This window comes from Enhydra lutris, unplaced genomic scaffold, assembly GCF_002288905.1.
Source record: "Enhydra lutris kenyoni isolate GAN:26980312 unplaced genomic scaffold, ASM228890v2 scaffoldscaffold58, whole genome shotgun sequence".
Classification (NCBI taxonomy): domain Eukaryota; kingdom Metazoa; phylum Chordata; class Mammalia; order Carnivora; family Mustelidae; genus Enhydra; species Enhydra lutris.
In genome coordinates this window covers 8,211,121-8,236,992 of record NW_019154142.1, presented here as the reverse complement: position 1 = coordinate 8,236,992, position 25,872 = coordinate 8,211,121, and the positions used below count along the sequence as shown (strand labels likewise).

The window sequence follows — 25,872 nt, the reverse complement described above, 5'->3', positions numbered from 1 at the left end:
TGACCTAAGCTGAAACCAAGAGTCTGACACTTAACTGACCGTGCTACCCAGGTGCCCCAGTGATGCGGTATTTTGATACAGTGCAGAATGAGCTCTACAATAAGTCTAGTTACTATCCTTCACCATACAAAGTTATTACAATATTATTATGTTCCTTAGGCTGTATATTACATCCCCATGACTTACTGATTTTATAACTGTAAGTTTTTACCTCTTAATTCCCTTTACCTATTTTGTCCGCACAAACCCCACCCCTTTGTTTCTTGTACCTATGAGTGTTTCTTTTTTTTTTTTTTTTAAAGATTTTATTTATTTATTTGACAGAGAGAGATCACAAGTAGACAGAGAGGCAGGCAGAGAGAGAGAGGGAAGCAGGCTCCCCGCTGAGCAGAGAGCCCGACGCGGGACTTGATCCCAGGACCCTGAGATCATGACCTGAGCCAAAGGTAGCGGCTTAATCCACTGAGCCACCCAGGCGCCCCCTATGAGTGTTTCTGTTCTGTTGTTCATTTGTTTTGCTTTTTAGATTCCACATATAAATGAGATTATATGACATCTGTCTTTCTGAGTCTGACTTATTTCACTTGGTATAATACCGTCTAGGTCCATCCATGTTGTCCCAAATGGTAAGATTTCACTCCTTTTACAGCAGTGTAATAGTCACACCCACACACCCATATAAAATATATAGCACACGGTATATATACCACAACTTCTTTACCCATTCATCTATCAACAATGTTTCTTTCTTGTAAGAGAAAATTAAAACATCATTAAATAGAAATCTAACTTTACTAAGGCATTAACCACATGTATAGAACTTGAAAAAATTTAATACTGCCCCAAAGAAATATTTATCACTATCTCCTCCTCTGCCTAAAAAATGTTTATTGATTAGTATTATCCTTAATCAACTTAAGCTTCTGGGAACTCATTTAATAAAATTAGTCTTCTTCTGAGGTATAACTATTTTCCTTAAAAAAATAAGCTGTCAAGTATTTAAATGAAAGGAATTTGTTCTGAGTACAGAAGTTTGCTTTATCAAGAGAATTCTTGACTTTCAAGAACTTGAGTTACCCCTTATAATCTCCTCAGTTTAAACTACTGTTCACATGGTTTGGAAACCATCTAGTATGATTAAAAGAGAGGTACTAGGAGCCTAGATTTGTAGAGACCAATTATAGACCCCTGGACACGGTACTCAAGGTGTTTCACAAGAACTGATCCAGTGAAGTATCTTTTGAAATGGACCTTCATCGAGCCTTCAAAATTTTCTTCAAATTTTGAAGAACAAGGAACAAAAAGATCCTATTTTTTTTTTTTTTTTTTTTAATGAACAGAATGGTTGCATAGAAGAAAGGCTTCAATTCAACACACAATTATCACATTTAAAAAACAATATACCGGGGTACCTGGGTGCCTCAGTGGGTTAAGCCTCTGCCTTCGGCTCAGGTCATGATCCCCGGGTCCTGGGATCGAGCCCCACATTGGGTTCTCTGCTCAGCAGGGAGCCTGCTTCCCCCTCTCTGCCTGCCTCTCTGTGTACTTGTGATCTCTCTCTCCGTCAAATAAATAAATAAAATCTTCAAAAAGCAAAAACAAAACAAACCAAAAAAACAATATACCATGGTCTAAAAAGGAAAAAGAAATTCCTCACCAAAAAGGTCAATAAAATGAAAATCTACAAGTGCAAACCGGTACAGAGACCATGAAGGTATTAGGGCTCACTGAAGGGGAAGGAAAATGCCTGATCATTCTTATTTCAAGGAGAAGCTTCGGGCTGAACTGTTGTTTGGATATGCTGTTTTTATTTTGTGTGTGTGTGTGGGGGGGGTTCTGGTTTTCTTTTTTTTTTTGAATCAAATACTGCCACTGAAATCCAGTGCCTAATGGAGCAGATGGTGGAGGTCTTAGACTCTGGAACATTTATAGTGACGCTTCTGAATGCAAAACACCAAGAGTGTTTCACAAACTATGAAACAGAATTGATTTTGATGGGAGTAAAGCTTCCATTTTCTCTGAACTTGAACTGCACTGAAAGAAAGATGTGTGAACGATGCAAGCTAGCTAAGAACAAGGAACACATTAAACATCATTCCCATAAAGTGAGTCTGCTAGCGCAAACACTTGTTTATGTCGTTACAGTATGATTATATTTGTATGAAATACCGTCTTCTTAACCTTATGTAAGATTTCATCAGAATAGCTTAAAGTATGTTAAAACTAATGATTAGAGAAAACGGAAATTTGTCGAAAGGCAGCAAGTCTCGTTTTAAGGTGGGGCCAGGCTGTCAGCTAATTACTGAAATGTGGATCTGGTTACCAAATTCTGACTAGCTCTTCTTCTTAGGTATGTGGGTCTAACCTACGAGTGGCCAGTGCCAGGCACCCAGAAACTATACCGGGCCTGTACCTTCTGAGGTCTCCTCCTTTCCCAAGACCTAAAGTTCATCACAGACCACAGCAGGTATAGGTCAAGAGGAAAGATGGATGCTGCCGTCAGAGAGGGGCTCTCAAAGGCAATGGATCTGTCATCCTTCCACTAACATATGAATTCCAGTAAAGGAGAGGATTTAGTAAGATGCATCAAAGTAGACTATACACATAGAAAATAGAGCAATTTGAAGGTAAATAAAAATAAAAAGAATACCCAAATGGCAATAAATCTCTAGAGGGAGATTTGAGATGCTCTATTATTCCATTTTATATAATCAATTCATTTCTTACTCTGGCTTCCTTTCCATGTGAATATAAACTATATATTAAAGGTACCATACCATTTTTCCCCACAAATCAGCAAGTCCGTCTCATGAAAATATGTGCTAGCCAAAAGTGTGATGGGGAGATAAGGCAGAATGCTCTTTGTCTCCCCGTATCTGTTATCTGTATCTTCGAGACTTTTGTCTGGGCACATGGCTACCCACAAGAAAGTTTATATTTCCTAGTCTCCCTTATAAGTAGGTGTAGCCATATAATTAAATTCTGGCCAGTTGGTAAGCAGAACCATCCTAAGTGACTTCTGAGAAATGTCTTTAAAGAGGTGATACTGTATAGTTTATCGTCCAAACTGGGACACTTGAGAATAAAAGGGAGTGCTAAAAAAAAAAAAATTATCCTTTTTGAAGCATGTATTTATTAACAATTGACTTTACTCTGTTGGTGGACTTGTTAACAAGTTCTATTCAAAAACTATTTTCAAAAATGAAATTTAAAAAGAAAGAAAAACATATATCCATGTACATTAAAACAAAAAGGAACTTTATATTGATTATTTGAATATTAAAAAATAGCCAGTAGAATAATTCTTTTTTTTTTTTTTTAAGATTTTATTTATTTATTTGATAGAGGGAGACACAGTGAGAGAGGGAACACAAGAAGGGAGGGTGGGAGAAGGAGAAGCAGGCTTCCCACTGAGCAGGGAGCCTGATGCGGGGCTCGATTCCAGGACCCTGGGATCATGATCTGAGCTGAAGGTAGACGCTTAACGAATGAGCCACCCAGGCACCCCTAGAATAATTATTCTTGGTATCTATTTATATACTTTAACTCATTTCTTAGCCATATCTGTCCCTAATATTATGTAACTGGCATTTCTCTGAAGAATGTGCTTTTATTTTATTTTTAAAAAGGTTTTAAGTAATCTCTACACCCATCATGGGGATTCAAAGAACAACCCAGAGATCAAGAGTCACATGCTCTACTGACCAAGCCAGCCAGGTGCCCCTGAAGAATGTGCTTTGAAAAATATAGCATTTTGGGGTGCCTGGGTGGCTCAGTTGGTTGAGTGTCTGCCTTTGGCTCAGGTCATGATCTCAGGGTCCTGGGATCAAGCCCCTTCTTGAGCTCCCTGCTTGTAGGGAGACTGCTTCTCTCTCTCCTCTCTGCTTGTGCTCTCTTTCTCTCTCTCAAATGAATGGATAAAATCTTAAAAAAAAAAAAAAAAAAATATATATATATATATATATAAAGTATTTAAGAATAAAACTGCCAGCAATATTGTTACAGGGCATCTTATGACTAATTTGAAATTATTGATAACTTCAATTGATTCTTATTGGTAGATCATAATATTTTTAATTGAGAAAATGCTCATTCTACAGATTCTGAGTTACTTGGTAAGCTCTGAGCAAATCTGCCAAATGGAAGAGAAACTCAATTCTAATTTTTAAAATATTGTAAAGTGTAACTATTCCAGCCCAAATATTTTCAAGGTACTGTCTTTTTGCTTCCTTCAGAGTACCTTTCTTTGACAAATATTTTTATAAGACAAAGCTTGTCAAATAAATTGCCTCTATGATTCTTCTGAATGTTTTTACTAAAATTAGATGCTACAAAATCTAGGCCTTCTCAATTTCATTTTACTCGTGTGTGTGTAATTTATTCAAAATAGCAGCCATACCAAAGTATTATTCTTGCAAGGTGAGATATTCCAAAGCACAATTATAGAATTGTAAATTTTAATCTTGGGTAGCATTTGAGATCTTACTATTTATTTTGTTCTGTTCCTCCCTTGCTTTTGTAAGGAAAAATTCCAGTGGAATTTTCATTCATTGTTTTCACTGTAATTCCCTAAAACTTTCATTATGTGTTCTATTTGTTGAAGACTTTAACATTTCTAATGGATTTTGAGCAAGATGTCACCAAAATCTTATGACTCATGTAAACAAAGTTAATACCGTTGTTGGGTATAAAGATTTTGAAAATCTGATTAATGGTAGGCAATAGAGACAGAAGGTACATACTGTGGTGCTGTATTTTTGTACTCAACACCAAAATCCTCAAAATCTTAGAGTTTGAAGACTTGAACATTAAAGATACCTATAAATTTTTATAATAATACCTTCTATTTCAATTAATAGAATGTTAACACTTGTTAAGATGCGATTAGGAGGGGCGCCTGGGTGGCTCAGTGGATGAAGCCGCTGCCTTCAGCTCAGGTCATGATCCCAGGGTCCTGGGATGGAGCGCCGCATCGGGCTCTCAGCTCTGCGGGGAGCCTGCTTCCTCCTCTCTCTCTGCCTGCCTCTTGCGGACTTGTGATCTCTGTCAAATAAATAAATAAAATAAATCTTAAAAAAAAAAAAAAGATGCGATTAGGAATTATGGGTACATCATAGTGAATTCCAACTACTCCATAGTTTCGCAGTGTAGTAAGGACATTGTTTTTACCACAACACTGTGTGTGCCTCACCAACATGTGTACTTGTATTATTATTATAAACTAATATTGTGGGACGCCTGGGTGGCTCAGTTGGTTGAGCAGCTGCCTTCGGCTCGGGTCATGATCCCAGAGTCCTGGGATTGAGTCCCACATCGGGCTCCTTGCTTGGTGGGGAGCCTTCTTCTCCCTCTGCCTCTGCCTACCACTCTGTCTGCCTGTGCTCACGCTCTCTCTAACAAATAAATAAATAAAATCTTAAAAAAAAATAAAAAAAATAAACTAATATTGTTCTCTCCTACGTAGAACCTTATTTATTTAAGCTATCTCTATACCCAGAGTGGGGCTTAAACTTATGACCCCGTGATCATGAGTCGGATGCTCTACTGGCTAAGCCAGCTAAGCATCCCTTCCATGTTGTACTTTATTAATTTTTTGAAGATTTTTAAAATTTATTTGACAGACAGAGATCACAAGTAGGCAGAGAGGCAGGCAGTGAGAGAGGAGGAAGCAGGCTCCCTGCTGAGCAAAGAGCCCAATGCAGGGCTCGATCCCAGGACCCTGAGATCATGACCTGAGCTGAAGGCAGAGGCTTTAACCCACTGAGCCCCCCAGGCGCCCCCCATGTTGTACTTTAAACTGAATTTCCAAACTCACTCGTAATGGCTTTATCTTTGATAGAGTGTACTTCCAAAAGCTTTACCTTGGTCCCATGAGTGGATGGAAAAAATGAAACTTTTTTTTTTAAATTTTATTTTTTATAAACATATATTTTTATCCTCAGGGGTACAGGCCTGTGAATCGCCAGGTTTACACACTTCACAGCACTCACCATAGCACATACCCTCCCCAATGTCCATAATCCCACCCCCCCCAACCCCCCTCCCCCCATTAACCCTCAGTTTGTTTTGTGAGATTAAGAGTCACTTATGGTTTGTCTCCCTCCCAATCCCATCTTGTTTCATTTACTCTTCTCCTACCCCCTTAACCCACCATGTTGCATCTCCTCTCCCTCATATCAGGGAGATCATATGATAGTTGTCTTTCTCCGATTGACTTATTTCGCTAAGCATGATACCCTCTAGTTCCATCCACGTCGTCGCAAATGGCAAGATTTCATTTCTTTTGATGGCTGCATAGTATTCCATTGTGTATATATACCACCTCTTCTTTATCCATTCGTCTGTTGATGGACATCTAGGTTCTTTCCATAGTTTGGCTATTGTAGACATTGCTGCTATAAACATTCAGGTGCACGTGCCCCTTCGGATCACTACGTTTGTATCTTTAGGGTAAATACCCAGCAGTGCAATTGCTGGGTCATAGGGTAGTTCTATTTTCAACATTTTGAGGAACCTCCATGCTGTTTTCCAGAGTGGTTGCACCAGCTTGCATTCCCACCAACAGTGTAGGAGGGTTCCCATTTGAAACATTTTTTTGAATTAACTAAAATGATTGAACACTTTAAGTACCAGGCTGGCACTCAACTAACACTGTAATTATGTAACTGTTTGTAGCATTTTTCTTCTGCCAAGGGAGCCAACAAATATAAAGTGATTGCTTACCTTTTCCTACGTGCACATAAAAAACCTGTAGTCGAGAATGAGCGAAATTAATCTGGAAAAATAGGCATTTGTCTACAAGTTAGGCTTATTTTTTCAGCAGATTTGATGCTTCCTGTTTTCATGTGGTTAGTGATACCAGAATGGCCTCTGCAGTGGATAGTAAATGCCAACATTTTGTGCGAATTACACATTCCTTATCAACTTTCTCAGCACTTTAAAAAATGAAATGTATAGTTTTAGCTTATTGCTGCCAAAAGGGTTTATTGTGAAAATAAAATGCTGCCAAACAATAAAATAATTATAGGTTTATATTACACAAGCCAATGTGCTCAGTCTACTCGCTACCCTCTCTGATCAGTCTCGATTTCCCACAGGTACTTCACCGATGCCCCAAAGTCCCACTGCACTTTGGGACTTGTACCTGGTAGCTTGGTGACTCTTGTAGGCCATAGGACATTTGGGAGATACATCAAGTGGCCAGCCGGGGCAGCAATGTCAAATACTTCTACACCTGATACAGGAAAAAGTTAACGGTTAATCTAGACATTCACTGCACTTTGTTCTATGAGCAACTGCCCCATGTTCTGTTCTTGATTGGGAGGTATATGAAAGGGTTGGGAAAAGAGATGAATTATTGCTGGTTGTCCTCCAGATTTAACATCTACATGAAAACATTCTCCACTGTACATGGGTCTCCCATTCTACTAGCCACACTAGACAAAAACTGAGGCAGAGGTTGGAAGTATAAAGTAGACATCTGTGAAACCCATCCTGGCTCCTCCTAATGTAATTATTAGTAACTGTTCTCTGTCAAAAGAAGAAAATCCAGGACAAATGTTAAGTCATTTGGAATTCTGGGACAGTGGGCTTACACTGAGACTCTCCTTAGCAAACGAGGATGTACCCTCTCTTGACTTTCAGGTGAAGGAGATCTGCTTTTCTCTGTCTTCCTCCTCCTCCCTTCATATTGACTGGAGGGAGAACATGATGGCAGCTATCTGGGGCCAAAACTACAGAGTACGATAGGGATGGCAGAGCAGTAAGACAGAAAATGCCTTTGCTCCTGACTTCGGAGAATCAATCCAAGACTACACTGCCTAGTCCTGGATGTTTTTACATGAGAAAGAATAAACCCTATCTTGTTTAGGCCACTGTTATTTTATAACTAAATCTAACTCGAATTCATATACAAGGATTAACTCTACAATCTTTCTAGAGAGAAGCTTGGCAGTATGTATCAAGAATGCTAAAAATGTCTAAACCCTCTGAGCCACTTTTAGGTACTTAACTGAAAAAAATAATCTGGAAGGAGGTATACTACTGTGTAAAGATGTTTACTGCAGATCTTTTTATGACAATAAAAAATTAGAAGCAACTTAAGTTCCTAAAATGAGACATTTGTTAAATAAATATTACATCTAAATAACTGAATATTATGCAACCATTAGCAAGTTTGTGAAAAATGTTAGTAACATGGGAAAATACCCACATCATAATATGAAGTAGGAAAAAAACGGGCAGGATTATACATGTAAGTTCTTATAAATGTAAGTTCTCACCTATGTTACAAAAAATTCACATATATAAAGGTAGGAGTAAGCAAGCAAAAAGCTTGAAAGGAAATACATCACAATATTAATAACAGTGATTATCTCTGGATATGAAGTAATATAGGTAGTATCTGTTTATATATATATCCTCTGTGTTAACTATTTAACAGTATTCTATAATGAACAAATCATTATAACCAGAAAAAACCCAAATTAATTTCAAAATTCTTTGCTCGCGTTTACCAGCTCTACAGGTGTTGACACTGCCACCCCCATCATTACAATTTTACTGAGCATCTCCATGTGGGGAGCTGGGGCAGCGGGGTGCACAGACCTCCACACCTGAAAGTCATCCAGGCATGAGTAACCTGCCCGCCATTACCTTGGTGTTCTGTAGCAACGCTAGTCCATTGCAGGCATTTGCTAGAAGAAAGTCTCCACTCAGGATAGCTATTTTATTTCCAAATTGCATGTCTTTCAGTGGTCCATCAGAAGATTGCAGCTCATTTAAATTTACTATGCCACGATGCACGAGGAGAGCAGTATGGATAAGTTCTGTGATCTCTGCCAAACTTCTTTGACTGAAACATGAAGGTGAGACTTGGCTGAATGTCAAGAATACCACCATATCAGTAATGGCAGACTTCAGTGCTCAACAGCAAACTATTTCAGTGACTAGTCCCTCTCCCTCTTTTTCTTAAGACTATTCCTTTTTAATGAAGTTTTTATTTTTTTATTTTTTTTAAAGAGTTTATTTATTTATTTGACAGACAGAGATCACAAGTAGGCAGAGAGACAGGCAGAGAGGAGGGGGGGGGAAGCAGGCTCCCCGCCGAATGGAGAGCCCGATGTGGGGCTCAATCCCAGGACCCTGGGATCATGACCTGAGCGGAAGGCAGAGGCTTTAACCCGCTGAGCCACCCAGGCACCGCTTAATGAAGTTTTTTTTTTTTTTAAAGATTTTATTTATTTATTTGACAGACAGAGATCACAAGTAGGCAGAGAGGCAGGCAGAGAGAGAAAGAGAAGGAAGCAGGCTCCCTGCAGAGCAGAGAGCCCGACGCGGGGCTCGATCCCAGGACACCGGGACCATGACCTGAGCCGAAGGCAGAGGCTTTAACCCACTGAGCCACCCAGGTGCCCCTAATGAAGTTTTTTTTTTTTTTTTCTTTTTTCTTTTTTCTTTTTACTAGTTTTTTTTTTTAATTTTTTTTTTATTTTTTTTATTTTTTCCTAATGAAGTTTTTAATAGAGGCCTCTCCACTGAGCAGTTTCGGATCTATAAGCAGATCTTGACATGTTCCTTCCCTAGAACATTCCTCACCCTTCCTCTCATGAATAACCAGGACTCCCAGAGAGAAGCTGCTAGTGGGGCGACCCTCTACAGTTCCATTTAGATACTCTGCTACCAGCATACCCTTCCCACTTCCGCAATTTTAGGATTTCTGAAATTCCCTTCTAGTACCTAAAGAATCTCCAGTTTAAGGGGGACCATAAACCTTGTCAGGCATTAAGTTAAACACTTTCATATGTTATCTTTTTAAATTCTAATCCAAAGCTATGGGATTTGAAGGTGAATAAAATGTGGTCTCTTTCTTCAAAGACCTTACATATCAGAATAAAAACCAAGATATATACCTACAGTAGTGAATAAAACAGAGAAGGCCCTGGAGAAGTTTATAGTATAGTACTGTCTCAGATGGGATGTCAAGAAATGTTTCTTTTCTTTTCCCTTTTTTAAAGATTTTACATACTTATTGGAGAGAGAGCAGAGAGAGAGAGAGAGAGAAAGAGCACTAGAGGGGGCTACAGGGGGAGGGGCAGATGGAGAGGGAGAAGTAGGCTCTCAGCTGAGCAGAGAGCCTGATGTGGGGCTCGACCCCAAGACCCTGAGATCATGACCTGAGCTGAAGGCAGAGGCTTTAACCCACTGAGCCTCCCAGGCGCCCCAATTGTGAGCTTTTTTTTTTTTTTTTAAGATTTTATTTATTTGACAGAGAGAGATCACAAGTGGGCAGAGAGGCAGGCAGAGAGAGAGAGAGAGGAGGAAGCAGGCTCCCTGCAGAGCAGAGAGCCCAATGCGGGACTCGATCCCAGGACCCTGAGATCATGACCTGAGCCGAAGGCAGAGGCTTAACCACTGAGCCACCCAGGTGCCCCCAATTGTGAGCTTTTAAAGAAAAACATCTATAATCATAAAACAGCATTCATTAAATAAATAGCAATCTTTAAATGCCACGTGGTCAGAATCAACAAAAACAATTGTAATAGTAAAAGTGAAAAGCCTTAATTTGTACAGTACGCCCCATTTACAAAGAACTTTCGTTTCTATTATCTACTTGTGATTCTAATTACAGCAGGTCTAGGGAGGTTAAGTACTTGATCAAGAATATTCAGTTTGTAAAGGACAAAGCTGGAACTCAGAGCCACCTTATCATAATGACCAATGATAATTTAAAATGTTTATTTGCAAATGAACAGTAAATGAGAAGGGAAAAAAGGCCCAAGTTACCAATGTTACCAACACTGGTGTATGCCCACCCAAACTTGTCCAATTTTGATCCCTAGTTCTAAGCACTACAGAAGAGAATTTTCCTTTCTTTTTTTTTTTTTAATTTAAGATTTTATGTATTCATTTGACAGAGAAAGAGAGAGAGAGAGAGAGCACAAGCAGGGGAGCAGCAGAGGGAGAGGGAGAAGCAGGCTCCCTGTAGGGAGCCCGAAGTGGGGCTGGATCCCAGGACCCTGGGATCAAGACCTGAGCAGAAAGCAGATGCTTAACCAAGTGAGCTACCCAGGTGCTCCAGAAGAAGATTTTCTAGGAGAAAATAAATTATGAATAGATTTGACTCCTTTTGTTCATAATAACTTGGAAAAGTAATCAACTTGTTTCCCAATCATTTGATCAGAACCAACTCAAGTGATTTAGCCAGTCAGGAAATCTGGATAACAGTTCTACTTCTGCCTATGACATCACACAGTTCAGGGGCAGATCTCTTAAACTCTGAGGTGCGCAGTCTTTTCATCACTGAAGGAGAAACAATTCCTTCCAGTTCCCAAATCCTATGATTCAGGGATTGATTGACTGACTGACTGATTTTAAAGATTTTATTTATTTATTCGACAGACAGCACAAGCAGGGGAAGCGGCAGGCAGAGGGAGAAGCAGCAGTAGGCTCCCTGCTGGGCAAGGAGCTCGATGTGGAGGGGCAGGGGGCGCTAGATCCCAGGACCCTAGAATCACATCCAGAGCCAAAGGCAGTTGCTTAACCGAATGAGCCACCCAGGTGCCCCCGATTCAGGGATTTAAAAGTTAGCTAGATTGGCAGTTAACAGTTACAAAGAGACCAAAATATTGCTATTAACACTACTTTTTTATAGAAAACAGAAATGAAATGATTTGTCATCTTTGAAATCTGTCCTGCAATTCCACTATCCGGTAGTGTGCTCTCAATTTCTAAGATTTTATCATCAGATAAACAACTCCAGATCACATTATGCCAGCGTATAATTTACCATATAGCAGAGAAGTAGTGACAGTATGAAAGAATCTGGGAAATTTTTCTTCTCATTATCTTATTCCTGTTTTAGCCAACCAAAGCAATCTAGTAAACTTTCAACATACTGGGTTTTAAAAATTGTCTTAAATAAAAGTCTTCATGCCATTTTATGTACATATATTTTCGTACTCTTGGGTATTTTTCATGCTAAATCTTGATTGGAAAAGAGTCACAAATGAATACCACTTATGTTAAATAATCAGAGTAGGGAAGTAATTACCACATTGAATGAAACTGAGGATTAATCAATGTTTCTACAAAAATTTTCACCAAATCACTTTCAGTTACACTAAACAACTTCATCTGTTCTGGTCCATTTTTTCCCCAACATTTCTCCAATTTTTTTTTAGCATCCTAGGTTTTAGACGTAATGATAGCAGCCATTGCTAGTCACCTATCCATTTTTATGTTCCTCACTACCAATGTATCTTTGATTATATATGGAGTGACAATGGACTCACTTAAAAATACCTCTCCAAGATCCCCTGAGGCCAGTAGTGATCGTGTAGCACAGTCTGGTCAAAGATTGTAAGCAGAAATCTACTAGGAGGAGCTTCTGAGACATCTCCTGAGTTCCTGATGTTAGGGGACAGAGTCAGTTGGTGTGCTGTATACTTCTGGAAATTTGGGCTTACCCCTTCTTCCTGTCTGGAAGATGGCCCAAATACCTCCCTGCCTAGAGGATGGCCCAGAAGAGACCTAAGGATCCTAAAGGGGGCCCCCAACCTAAGGACGATAGAGCAGAAAGAACGGAGAAGCTCGGGGCCCTAATGACTTACTTCTTCGAGGGCTATACCAGCTCTGATATGTTCACCTCTAGACTTCTTGTTAGTGTAGATAAACACTGCATTCTTTTAAGCTACTGTTGTTAGAGTCCTGTTATATGCAGTCAATAGCTTCCTAAAAACTATGGTTAGTAAAAATTATACCATAAAAGATGGCAAAGATATTTTATGTTCATATTTATGCACTCTGGTTTTATTCACTTAGTATTTCTTAGAGGGCCCCTGGCTGGTTTGATTGGTGGAATGTGTGATTCTTGGTCTTGGGGCCATGAATTGGAGCTGCACACTGGGTGTAAAGATTATGTAAAAAATTTTAAGAGTTTTAAACAATATTAGCTCTTGGAGATAGTTCTACATCATTTACAGAGAATCTCCCTGTTCTACTTACCATTTCTACAGAAGTCCACTGTACGGGTGAGTGACACAACTTTTTTTTTTTCATACAACTTTTGTTGCTACAGGGTGAGTGATAAATATATTTTCCTATGAAGAATTTTTGGGACTCAGTCCAAGTCTTCCGTACTTTCCTAGAGTTAACCCTTCTGTGCTCAAAAGTCTCTGAATGGAGTGTTATTTACTGTACTATCCTATAATTATTTCTTTAGCCATCTATCTTCCTGCTACCCTTCTCCCTCACTGCACTGTAAATTATACTATCCCATTTCTCTAGGCTGCCTACAAATGTTTGTTAAATGAGTAACTCTAATTATCAGTCAATCTTATAAAGGTATAGTGGATTATTATGATTCTTAGTTTCAAAAGGGAAGGATGAGATCAACTACAAAGTCAGGTTCATAGAATCAGAGTTCAAAGTGACCCCAGAGGTCAATTAAGCTCAATTAGCCCCATCCAGGGATGAGTATAACTACCTCACAGGAACCAGGTCTGCTGATAAGCAGTTTTAATTATTAGAAATTGTTCTTTATATTAACTTGAAATCTTTTCAAATGTTTTACATGTTTAAGCTGGCGTTAAAACAGTAGAAGGGTCAATTGTGTTTCACTATACAGGCAAGGGAGGTAAAAGACAATGAAGCCTTCTTTCCCTTTATTTTTTTTTTTTTTTACCTTTTTCTTCCTCCTTCCCTCCTTGCTTTCCTTCTTTTTGAGAGGTTAAACTATAGCAAAGAAAAGTACAGATAGTAATATAACAAATACATAATATTCCATTTGGAAATAACAAAGGTTTATACTTTGTCATTTTTAACTGTTTTTAAAGATGTATTTTTTTTAATTTTTTTTTTAAAGATTTTATTTATTTATTTGACAGAGAGATCACAAGTAGGCAGAGAGGCAGGCAGAGAGAGGAGGAAGCAGGCTCCCTGCTGAGCAGAGAGCCCAATGCCGGGCTCGATCCTAGGACTCTGAGATCATGACCTGAGCCGAAGGCAGCGGCTTAACCCACTGAGCCACCCAGGCGCCCCTTAAATTTTTTTTTTTTAAGATTTTATTTATATGACAGAGAGAGATATCACAAGTAGGCAGAGAGGCAGGCGGAGAGAGAGAGGGGAGGAAGCAGGCTCCCTGCGGAGTAGAGAGCCCGACGCGGGGCTCGATCCCAGGACCCTGGGATCATGACCTGAGCCGAAGGCAGAGGCTTTAACCCACTGAGCCACCCAGGCGCCCCTAAAGATGCATTTTTTTAAAAACCTTTTTATTCTGAGAATTTTTAAATATACCAAAGTAGAAAATTCGGCATAAAGAACCTCTGTGGACTCTAATTTTGCTTCAGCCATACCTTTCACTCTTCTTGCCGACTATTTTGAAGTAAATGCCAGGTATCATCTCATTTCATCTGAAAATACTTCAAATATCCTATTTTTTTAAATGCCTAAGAGCAATTATGGTTCCAACTTACTAAATTATTTATTACTAGAAATGAAAAAGATCAGAAATTAATTACTAAATTATTACTTTGAACCAATTAACTACTGTATGCTAAGTATTTCATGAAAAATAATTTTGCAAGCATAACAATAATTCAGTTAACAGATTAATAAATAAAATAATGTCAAACTCACAACAACTTCTGAGGTAAGCATTATTATCTCTACCATACAGAAGGGAGATGGGCTGGTAGGCTAACTGACTTGCTCAAGTTCATATAGCTAGTGAACTACAGAGCCACAAGCTTGGGGCTCTCTGATTTCTAAAGCCCACGCTCTTTGCATATCAGTGGAAAACTAAGAAAAATCCCAAATACAAAATGTACAAAATTGAAGGTTTTCTAAAAGTATTAAACTGGTAGGCAAGAGTTATTTATTTAAAATCACAAGATTTTTTTTTTAACTAGAAAACTAACTTTTATGATGTGAGAATAAATTTGAAAATGTCAGAGAAACTTTTGAAAAAGAAAAGGCCTGCCATTCTAGATTTCAAAAATTTTAATTAAGTTATTGCAACTTAAAAAAGTATAGTAATATCATGATAATGATAATATTAGAAATAATGATGAATATTATTAGAAATAATGATAATATTAGAAATATTATCATTATTATATTAGAAATATAATAATTTTATATTATCAAATATTATATATTATATTATATATATTATATATATATTAGAAATAATGATAATATTAGAAAAAAATAATAGATTAGTGGAATGGAATCCAGAAAGAGATCCAAATGTATTTGGAAAACTACTGATGGTAAGGATAACATTTCAAATTGTTAGGGAAAAGATGGATTATTTCTACAGAAGATGTTAGCACAAATGGCTGTCAGTTCAGGGAAAAAAATTAATAAAGTTATATACCTACCCTGCATCATAGATAAAAATATATTTAGATAGATTAAAGATCTAAATGTGAAAAACTAAAAATTTAGTAAACCATTCTTAATGATCTTGGGGGGAGAAAGCCTTGTAAAATAAAATGGGAAGTCGGAAGCCATAAGAAAAATAATGGGTAAATCTGAGGAGTTAGAATGTACAAAAATGTTTATTAGTGAAATAAAACATAAAAAAAGACTCAGGCAAATAGAGACTTGAAATAAAGTATTTGCAACACATATAGCAGACAAAAGATTGTATTCAAAATATGTGTGGAGCTTACTGGACAAGAAATTAATAAGAAACAGATAAACAGCTCAAGCGCAAAATAGGAAAGGATATGAAGAGGTAATTTCAGAAGAAACACAAATGGCAAAAAAAAAAAAAAAACACCATACAAAATGATGCTCAACCTCACTAATAATTTGAAAAAGGAGTATTATAAAAATGAGATAATATTTTTAGTCCATTAGCTTTGCAAAAATAGAAAAGATAGAAATGAGTAAGTAGGAAGATGAAGACACATATAATCCATCACTCTGGTCCTCCACTTAAAACCTGCCAGTAGCTCCCCATCTCATTCAGGGTAGATGCCAATGGACTCCAAGGTCCAAAACAATCTGTTCCAGTTCCTCTACCTCCTTACCCCTCTGAATTCATGTTACCCTCTTTCCTCCTTGCTCACTCTTCCCCAGCTACAATACTTCTCTTTGACTTTCCTTGAACATGCCAAGGCTGTTCTCGCCACAGTGCCTTTGCCCTTTCCTCTGTCTGTACCAGTCTTCCCTTATGTATCTAACAAAACTTAGTCACTTGCTTCCTTTAGGTCCCCACAAAGTAAACCTGCTCAGAATGCCTTCTTTGACCACTTCACTATAGCAGTGACCCTCCCAAATCCACCAGATGTCCCTACTCCACTTTCTTCTTCCCCCCAACCCCCTCATTGCACTTCTAGTCCTCTGACATGCTAGCTGTTTTGTCTGTGTTTTGTTTCCCTCTTCATAGCCCCACAGAAAGGAAGCTCCAGAAGGGCAAATGGGGGTTAATGGAGAAAAGCACGTAAGAGCAAAAGAATTCTTTAACCCATTTTTTTTTTAAGATTTTATTTATTTATTTGACAGACAGAGATCACAATTAGGCAGAGAGGCAGGCAGAGAGATAAGGGAAGCAGGCTCCCTGCTGAGCAGAGAGCGATGCGGGGCTGGATCCTAGGACCCTGGGATTATGACCTGAGCCGAAGGCAGAGGCTTTAAGCCACTGAGCCACCCAGGAGCCCTGAGCAAAAGAATTCTTAAAATGTACTTTAGGTGTGCCTTGGTGATACAGTTGGTTAAGGATCCAACTCTTGGTTTCAACTCAGGTCATGATCTTGGAATTTTAAGACTGAGCCCTGCATCAGGCTCTGCACTTAGCACAGAGTCATCTTTAAAAATAACACTTTAAAAAAATACCCAAATATCAAAAATATCAAGACATATGAATTATAATAGAAAGGAAAAGTATATGTTTTCAATGTCAGGTAAAAGAATCTTTCTTGCTGATAACCTTTAATCATAACTGTTGAATACTGATTTTTGGATAAGTGCGCCAGACCGAAAGGTCCAAGAAGTTCATTCAATTCATTGCAATAATTACAAAAACATAATAATTTTCTTATTCTGCCGTTTACTCATGTTGAAAACCTAAGTGAAGATGGAACTTTGAATTTTGAATTTGCCATGATCACAGGATTCAAAATGAATGTTGTTTCATTCCTACATTTGGACATGAGAAATCTGATTAAAAACAGGCTAATCTGAAACCAAAAATCTCAATCACTGAAAGCAAAATGCCAAAGCTGTAGGCCCTAGTAACGATGACCTCCAAATAGAGATTGAATCAGAGGTTCAAGGGCTGTACAGAATAACCAGGTCTTATTTCCAGCTCTGACCACACATGCTAAGAAATCACTGAAAACGTTAAGGGCTCTGTGTCTCTTTTAGGAAAACTCACCCGAAAATGTAAGTTAGAGGCCGGTCTCATTCAAGGAGATTCAGTATCTGAATTTACGTTAAAATCTTGCCATGACATGAAAATATAAGATATAGAAGTATGTGTGTGGCGGGATAGGGGGAGACAAAAATCCTTAAGTAGTATTTCAACAGAAACCTTTACTTATTTTTTAAAAAAGATTTTTATTTATTTATTTATTTGACAGAGATAGAGCACAAGTAGGCAGAGCAGCAGGCAGAGGGAGGAAGCAGGCTCCCCGCTGAGCAGGGAGCCGATGCGGGGCTGGATCCCAGGAATCACGACCTGAGCCAAAGGTAGACTCTTAACCGACCAAGCCACCCAGGAGTCCTCAATAGAAACCTTTAAAACAAAGTTCTCTCAGGGTGCCTGGATGGCTCAGTTGGTTGAACATCCGCCTCTTGATCTTAGCTCAGGCCTTGATCTTGGGGTCATGAGTTCAAGCCCTATGTTGGGCTCCATGCTGGGCATGGATCTGACTTAAAATAAATAAGTAAATAAATAAAAATAAAACAAAGTCCTCCCATATGTAATTCTGAATAACTGGTAGTTTTGCAGAAATATAATTTTAAAATAATTCCAGCTTAACACAAAGACTTCTGTCTCTTGATTTTTTTCTAGAAAGCAAGCTTAGTATATTTTAGATTTTTAAGTAAAAACTGTACATATTTAACATGTACAACATAATGTTTTGATAAACATATACACACTGAAATAATTACTATGGTCAAGCTAATTAACATGCCCATCTCCTCACAGTTACTCCCCCCCTCTTTTTTTTTTTTTTTTTTTTTTAAAAGCTCAGTATTGATGTGTTCTGTAATTAGTTCCCTCCATACCTGTCAACCAATCTACAAAGAAAGGAGCTGCCTTCAGCGGTGGCAGTCATACTTGAGAAAGCAGATGATGTTGAGATTCAGTAAGGAGTCACTGTAGTTATTACTAGAAATTAGCCAACCGAAACAAAATCTGCAATGCCTTTTCTCTTTATGCACGAACAGAATAAGGCTCTACTTAGTGATCAACTAACACTGAAACTAGTAAAGCATAACCAAGCCAGGTGACTTACTGTATTTAAGAACATTAAAAAAAAAATCATTTTGAATAACTAGACACAAACTTGACTGTCAACACATAATTATCCTGCAGGTCAATGAGATGTTTATGATGAGGTGGGAGAAAGCGTGGCCAGCGAATATTCTCTGGTCTCTGAACATAGTTTAAGCTGGGTTGTTTTCTGCCAGAGAAGCAAAGGGAAAGCGTACCTAGGCATCCTTATCTAGGTCTCGAAAAGTACTTTTTCATTTGGGTATCACAAAAGGGGTTAAAAATACTCCAGACTACCAAAAAAAAAAAAAAAAAAAAAAAAAAACAAAACATAACAAGACATCTGGGTGCTGTGACTGTCACTGTTAGGGCAGCCCGCGGAGGGAATGCCCATATCAATTCGGTTTATCAGATGGACAGCTGATCAACATTAAACAGACTTGCTCTGGGCAGACTGAGCTGAGCTCCCTGACATGAATTCCAATGAGAGCCCTCCGCACTCTACCACTGCGCTCTGCCATTTTTTTTACTGTTGCAGCTCCCCGGACATATGGGAATCCCTAGTGATGAGCACATAAAGCTACCTCTAACTCAAGTGACGGCTCATTTCCCCTGGCTGAAGGCAGACATTAATATCCTGAGGAGATCAGACCCGCCTCCCTGACCCCCATCTACCGAAGCAAAACGACTGTCCTATTTCTTCATTTAATAAGCTTTTAATGAAGAAAACCCAAACCCCCTCTCTGACTGCAGCACAGCTCTACATGAAAAGGTTATACAAATACATCTGATTCTGGGTCAGAGTTTTCCAAAATGTGTGTCTCCCTCCCCACTGGAGAGTGGATTTTGTCACTCGCCCGCCCATGGCGCTCATTCTTCTGCTGCAGTCCAGGACTCGGGCTCTCTGCTCCGATAATTATCCACTGTCTCCACGTGATGGCAGGTGGAGGATGAGAGAAGTGATTACAAACAGCAAGCGGGCGTCTCCATTTTCTTACAAACCTCTATCTTCGAAGGGGCATCATGGAGCTCTGGAAACTGCTTTGGGCACAACCCGACAGGGCCAAATGACAGGCCAGTGACAACCCAGAGAGTACGCAAGAAAATACTTTGGAGCGAAATTCGAATGGAAGGAAACTAACAATATTTGTTGAATTGGGAGGTGGCCTACACTCTGGGGAGGGATAAAAGGAAGGATACGTGATGGCAGAAGGTGACAAGGAGGTTTTCACCTGTGAATCATGGCACTTGCTTATAGATGAGGGGACTGTGAATCATTATTGAAGTTCAGTGCTGAGCCCGTGGCCCACTGCCAGGGCTCCGTGAGCTCTGAATTGCTTCATGAGAGGCTAAAGTTGGAATTTTCCCTTCTTTAGAGAGCAAGTAGGGGCTAGGAGAAATGTGAAAGCTGCATGTTAAATGGGGCACGGGAAGCACTGTAGGAAGGAAATGTCATTCTCAAAGACCTCTCCAACTAAGGAACAGAAGGCAGGGATGGACTGGAAAGGGACACTTGGTTGGCTTCCCTTAGACCACCAAATGTGTCTGAGGCTGGAAAACGGGAAGGTGAGGTGAGCATAAAGGGGCAAAGATCCATTTCTGATGGAAAACGGTGTCAAGGCATAGGGTGTATGTGGATATGCATTAAATTAGATTGCTTACATGGCTATCTAATGGACCCAGTATCAAGAGTCTTAAGAACAAATCCTAAATGTTCCCCCAAATATTTCACCAGGTCTTTTCATGTATAAAAGTAGAGTGTCTCACCAGCATGTTTACACTACAGACAATAGAAGAAAGCCATGGCAGGTACTCAGCAAGCAGACAATGGCACAGTTCATAACCTAATACATTCCAGATATTATAATTTTTACATAGCATCTCATTTAATCTTCACCAAGTTTAGTTATTAACCCAGTTTTATAGATGGGGAAATGGATTTCCACAGGGGAAAGAAAGGTCAGTGAGTCTCTATAGAAAACATTACTCAGGAGAGGCAAAGATATACAATCTGAATGTTAAATAGAAAGAATATTTAAAATCAAATGACACTTTCAAGTATCTCTTTAAACGATTAGATCCTACAAAACACTCCTATTACCATGCATCCTACCATGCATCCTACAAAATACTCCTACTACCATGCATAAACTTATTTTCAGTACAGACACAGCTATAAAAATTCTTAATATGATCACTGGAGGCTATTTTTTTCCCCCAAACAGCTTTATTGAAATATAATTTACATATAAAATTCACCTGTTTTAAGAGCACAGTTCAATGCATTTTATTATTTACAAAATTGTCAACCATCACTACAATGTAATTTTAAACTTTTCCATCACCCTAAAAAAACAAACCTTATGCTCATTTAGAGCCATTCTTTATTTAGGCTAGTTGTCTTGATTTTCACTTTAATATTTCAAGTATTTGGAATTTTTAAAGAAATTAAGTATAAAGGACAACAGAAAATGGAAATGTCAACGTAACTTTTCCTAAGAAGAATATTACAATCTGTGGTAAACATATAATGTGCACGTGATATATATATTCTCCAAAGCCAAATGAATGACCGACCAATCCAGTAGGTGTCTGAAAGCCATTTAAAAAAAAAAATTTCTTCTTTAAGATTTTTAAAGATTTTATTTATTTATTTATTTATTAGAGAGAGAGAGAGTGGGGACAAGGAGAGGAGCAGAGGGGAAGGGAGAGGGACAAGCCGCGGAATGTGGATCCAACACAGGGCTTGATCTCACAACCCTGAGATTATGACCCTGAGATCATGACCTGAGCTGAAACCAGGTGCTCCGGTAATACTTGTTTTTAGAAAACAGACTATAAGGTATTTCAAAGGATCAATGCAGAAAATGGCATCCACATATAATTGTCAAGCAAATTACTTTGAAAGGCAAATGTATACCATTTGTTTATGCACAAAAAAATAAACCTTATTATTTTATGTTCACACTTCATCCCCCAGGTAACCCTTAAGCTTCACATTTCTTCTTTAGTGCATTTTCTGTTTACAACCATAGAAACAACAGAAAATGTTCCAAAGGTGGCCACAGCCCAGCAAGCAAAGGAGTAATACATATATACAAAGTAATAAAAAAGTCTGGAGTTGGGGGCATCTGGGTGGCTCAGTCTGTTAAATGTCTGCCTTTGGCTCAGGTCATGAGCAGAAATGTCACATTTCAGCTCAGGGTACTAAGATCAAGCCCCATGTCAGGCACCCTGCTCAGTGGGGAATCTGCTTCTCCCTCTCCCTCTGACCCTTCCCCCTGCTCATGCTCTCGCTTGTGCACATGCGCTCTCTCTCTCTCAAAAATGAATAAAAAACCTTAAAAGTCCGTGTTGTAATTTAAATGTTATTAAAAGGTATCTCTATTCATTCTTTCAAATTATATCACTTTATTTAATTCCAATATGGGCTTAATGTGTGTTCACTGGGATAGAAATCCACAACAACTACTGATTTCAAGTGAAATAAGTGTGCCATCCAAATTTCGGTTTCACAGAAAAGTGATACAGGGAGAGTAAAAGATGAGATTCAAACTCACTTTTTTTTTTTTTAAAGATTTTATTTATCTGAGAGAGAGAGAGAAGAGAGCAAGTGAGAGAGCACAAGCAGGAGGAGTGGGAGAGGAAGAAGTAGGCTGAGCAAGGGAGCCTGATGTAAGGCTCGATCCCAGGACTCCAGGATCATGACCTGAGCCCAAGGCTTAACCAACTGAGCCACCCTGGCAGGCTCCCCTAAAACTCACCTTTTTAAAACATCACAACTATCAAATGGTCTACTTAGAAAAATGCAGCATGTAAGTCAGATGAACATACCCTTACTGTAAAAAAAATTGGAACAATATAAAAGTCTATAGAGCTAAGCTGTTCAATATGCTGGACACTACCCACATGAAGCCAGTAAGCACTTGATACAATGCTGGTCCAAATCTAGATTTCTTATAACCATTAAAGACTTTGTACCAAAAAAATTAAAAAAAAAATCCCAGTAATAAGTGTTTTACATTGATGACATGTTGAAATAATATTTTAGATATATTAGCTTAAATAAAATATATTACTAGTATTAATCTCACTTGCTTGTTTCCTTTTATATTTTTGGTGTGGCTATAGCAAATTTTTTTTTTTTAAAGATTTTATTTATTTATTTGACAGATAGAGATCACAGGTAGGCAGCGAGGCAGGCAGAGAGAGAGAGAGGAGGAAGCAGGTTCCCCGCTGAGCAGAGAGCCCGATGTGGGGCTCGATCCCAGGACCCTGGGATCATGACCTGAGCCGAAGGCAGAGGCTTTAACCCACTGAGCCACCCAGGCGCCCCTGGCTATAGCAAATTTAAAATTCTATTTCTACAGGGCTCCACCAGCTTCACCACCCCTCCGTCCTGCTACCTTCCTTAGAAGTTATCTTTCTTATAGCTTAGCACATTTTCTTTCAGACTTTTGCTATATGTTTAAAACGTATGTTTATAAACAGCAAATGCATTTACAAACACAGCAAATGCTACACATTTTCCAATAAAAATGAGTTCATTCATACTTACTGTACTGTCACCTGCTTTACTCACTTCACATAGTTGGAAGAATTTTGTCACTATATATAGGACCACCTAAATCATTTTTTTTTGGGGACCACCTAAATCATTTTAACGATGGATATTTATTTATAGCATAGATATACCATAATGTTCTCCAGACTCCATTAATAAATATTTTGGTCATTTCCTATTTTCTATTATTATAAACAATGCTGCAGTGAACATCCTCAGACATGTATTTATGTGCCTATGTTGGAGTATTTTTGTAGGATCTACCCATAGAAGGGAAATTACAGAGTCACAGTGTAACACTTAAAATTGTGTTATATATTTCTAAATGGCTATTCTATTTTTTTTAAAGATTTATTTATTTCTTAAAGAAAGAGAGAGACTCTCAAGCAGACTCCCCACTGAGCATGGAGCCCAATGCGGGTCTTGATCTCACAACACATGAGATCATGATCTGAGCCAAAACCAAGAGTTGGATGCTTAATGACTGAGCCACCCAGGCACCCCTGGGCTATCTTTTTTTAAAACAAAAAGATAAGTGATTTGGTTTGTGACAGTCTATCATTTCTCCATGAGTCTCTAAAGTGACAAGGATATGAGCTTCATGTCAGAGATCCGGGGAAGAAAAACAATTTTAACTTATGTCATGAAGTCAGCCCAGACTTAGCCAACTGCTTGTTACGGTGGGTACCTCCAGGGTGATTGCCCTGACAATGATTCAGTTTCCTCTGGAAATAATGCTCCCTCTCCATCCCTGCCCTGAGACCATATGGTGAGTCATAGCTGTCTTGTCTGTTCTATGTGGCCCTCAGTTTTTCCTACCCAGCTGGGTGACCCAGCGCTGAGCACCCAGGCCAGTCAGGGGCACTCAGATTCTTTCTCTGGGGAATCCGAAATTCAGGGTTATCAGAGAGTTGCTAAAGGCAATGCTCCAAAGCAGCATTTACCAACTTTAGTTATTTGTGTGTTGTTTTTGTCATTTCCACACGATACCACGTGTGTTCTTACATACTTAGGTTTTTCTTTAAAACTTATCTTTAAATCCTTTTTTAGGATTTTGTCTAGAGCCACCACACAGCAAAGGGCTAATGAAATGCACATTCTGGAGCCATCCTGCCTACATCCACATCCCAACTCTGCCACTTAGAAGCCGTGTGATCTTAAAGCATTTGCTCGACCACTCTCAGGGACCAGTGCTTTCGTCTGTAAAACAGAGATAACGAAAGCACATGTGTCTATGTCCTGGACTTAAACAACTGTGTATACTATTCTTAGAATGATACCTTTACACAGTAAGTGCTCCACAAATGTTAGCCATTACTGCTTTTAAATCAATTCACCTTTCTATTGAAATAAATCTCTAGAGGAAACGTTACATCCCAACTATCTGGTTGGTACAGGTCAGGAGTGAACTGCCAACAGAGCAGCAAGACAATAACCCGTGGCGGCAGAGGGTCACCCACTATATACCACAGGCATTCTTATGAGGGTGTCCGGGGCTTGGCATAGACCATAGCCCCTTGGACTTCTGGATGCCTCTCTTAGTGATGGGCAATCCTTCTCTGTCCCTCTAGTCCCACCCCCCACCCCTCCCCCAACCCTACCCATGACCAGCCCTTGAAATTCTTCTGTAAATCTTCTATTGAGCTAGACTAACACATCTATGTAAAAGATGAAGAACCAGCAGATCAGAAAGACCTACTGAATTATGTCAGGTTCCATAGATTGGTACACATAGGTTGTAGAGAAAAGAACTAAAATCCAGATGCCCTAATTCTCATCCCGTGCTTTTTCTTCTACAGTCAACATATTTATTTTATGAGCAAAGAAAATACTTTTTTTCCATATTGATACCTAATTTCTCAAAAACAAGACAAAACACCAAACCACTTGCTACATATTTCAAGTAATCTCAGTGCTATTTATTCCCTTTGCAAATGAGAGGAAACCAAGACCAAGGCGTGGGGGAAGATGAGGTAACTTGTAAGGTTCTGCAGCTCATAGTCAATAAAGCCAGAATTTAAAACCAGAGCTTTCTGATAACAGAACTGTTTAGATAAATGTAATTCACCCTAAAGTATCAATGATTCATGATTATTCCCACAGGTTCTGATGGGGAGGAGCGAGATAACAACAAGAGGGCAGCAGATACTGGAGGTGGTCGATGATCAAGGGCTGTGGGGAGACAGGGACTCAGGAAACAAAACCAACACCTTTCTACAGCTGAACTTGGCCCAACCACTGCGCCTTCTCCTCCCTGTAGTTATCTCTCCCTTCTCCTGTGTCTCATCATGGCTTCTCACGCTGGCCTTCTGGATGCTCATCTCTGCTTCTGGGGGAGTTAAGTAATATGGCTTCTTAAAATATGTATAAAATATACACACATTTGAAGAACATACATTTTAAAAAAATAACTGACAAAATGCACTCTAAAAGGATGGTCAAAGGCGCACAAGGTTCTGCCAATTCTGTTATTTTGTGAGCTCCCGGGATGTGCCAGGCACGGTGTTTGGTGCCACTTTTCCACCAAAAACCCATCAGAATCTTGCTCTCAAGGGGCTGAAAGCCTGGCAGGGATAGAAAATAATAAACAGAAACAGAGACATCTGAAAATGTCCCCTGCTCACCTCAGAAAATACATCAACTTTGTAAAGGGATAAAGCTACACACGCTGGTCAGCAAACACTTTATTCTGGCTTTCAACCGAAAGACCACACAGCATCTTTAAAAGTCTGGATTTAAAGAATTAAACAGAGAACATGAAGCTCATCTAATATAATTCAACTCAGAGACAGACACTACTGCTCCCAAGACTGTCTTAGAAACAGGCAGCTGAGAGTGTGGCTGCCTCCAATGTTGT

General features: G+C 39.0%; 1 protein-coding gene across 2 annotated transcripts in view; it reads right to left on the bottom strand.

Annotated features, from left to right (window-relative positions):
- The window catches only part of LOC111158280 (decaprenyl diphosphate synthase subunit 2), a 272,132-nt gene that overhangs the window by 95,890 nt on the left and 150,370 nt on the right, over nucleotides 1-25,872 (bottom strand). For both annotated transcript variants that reach the window (XM_022520211.1, XM_022520212.1), the window contains exon 3: nucleotides 8,656-8,854. In XM_022520211.1, the coding sequence (XP_022375919.1) occupies nucleotides 8,656-8,854 (199 nt within the window). The remainder of the gene's footprint in view (nucleotides 1-8,655; nucleotides 8,855-25,872) is intronic.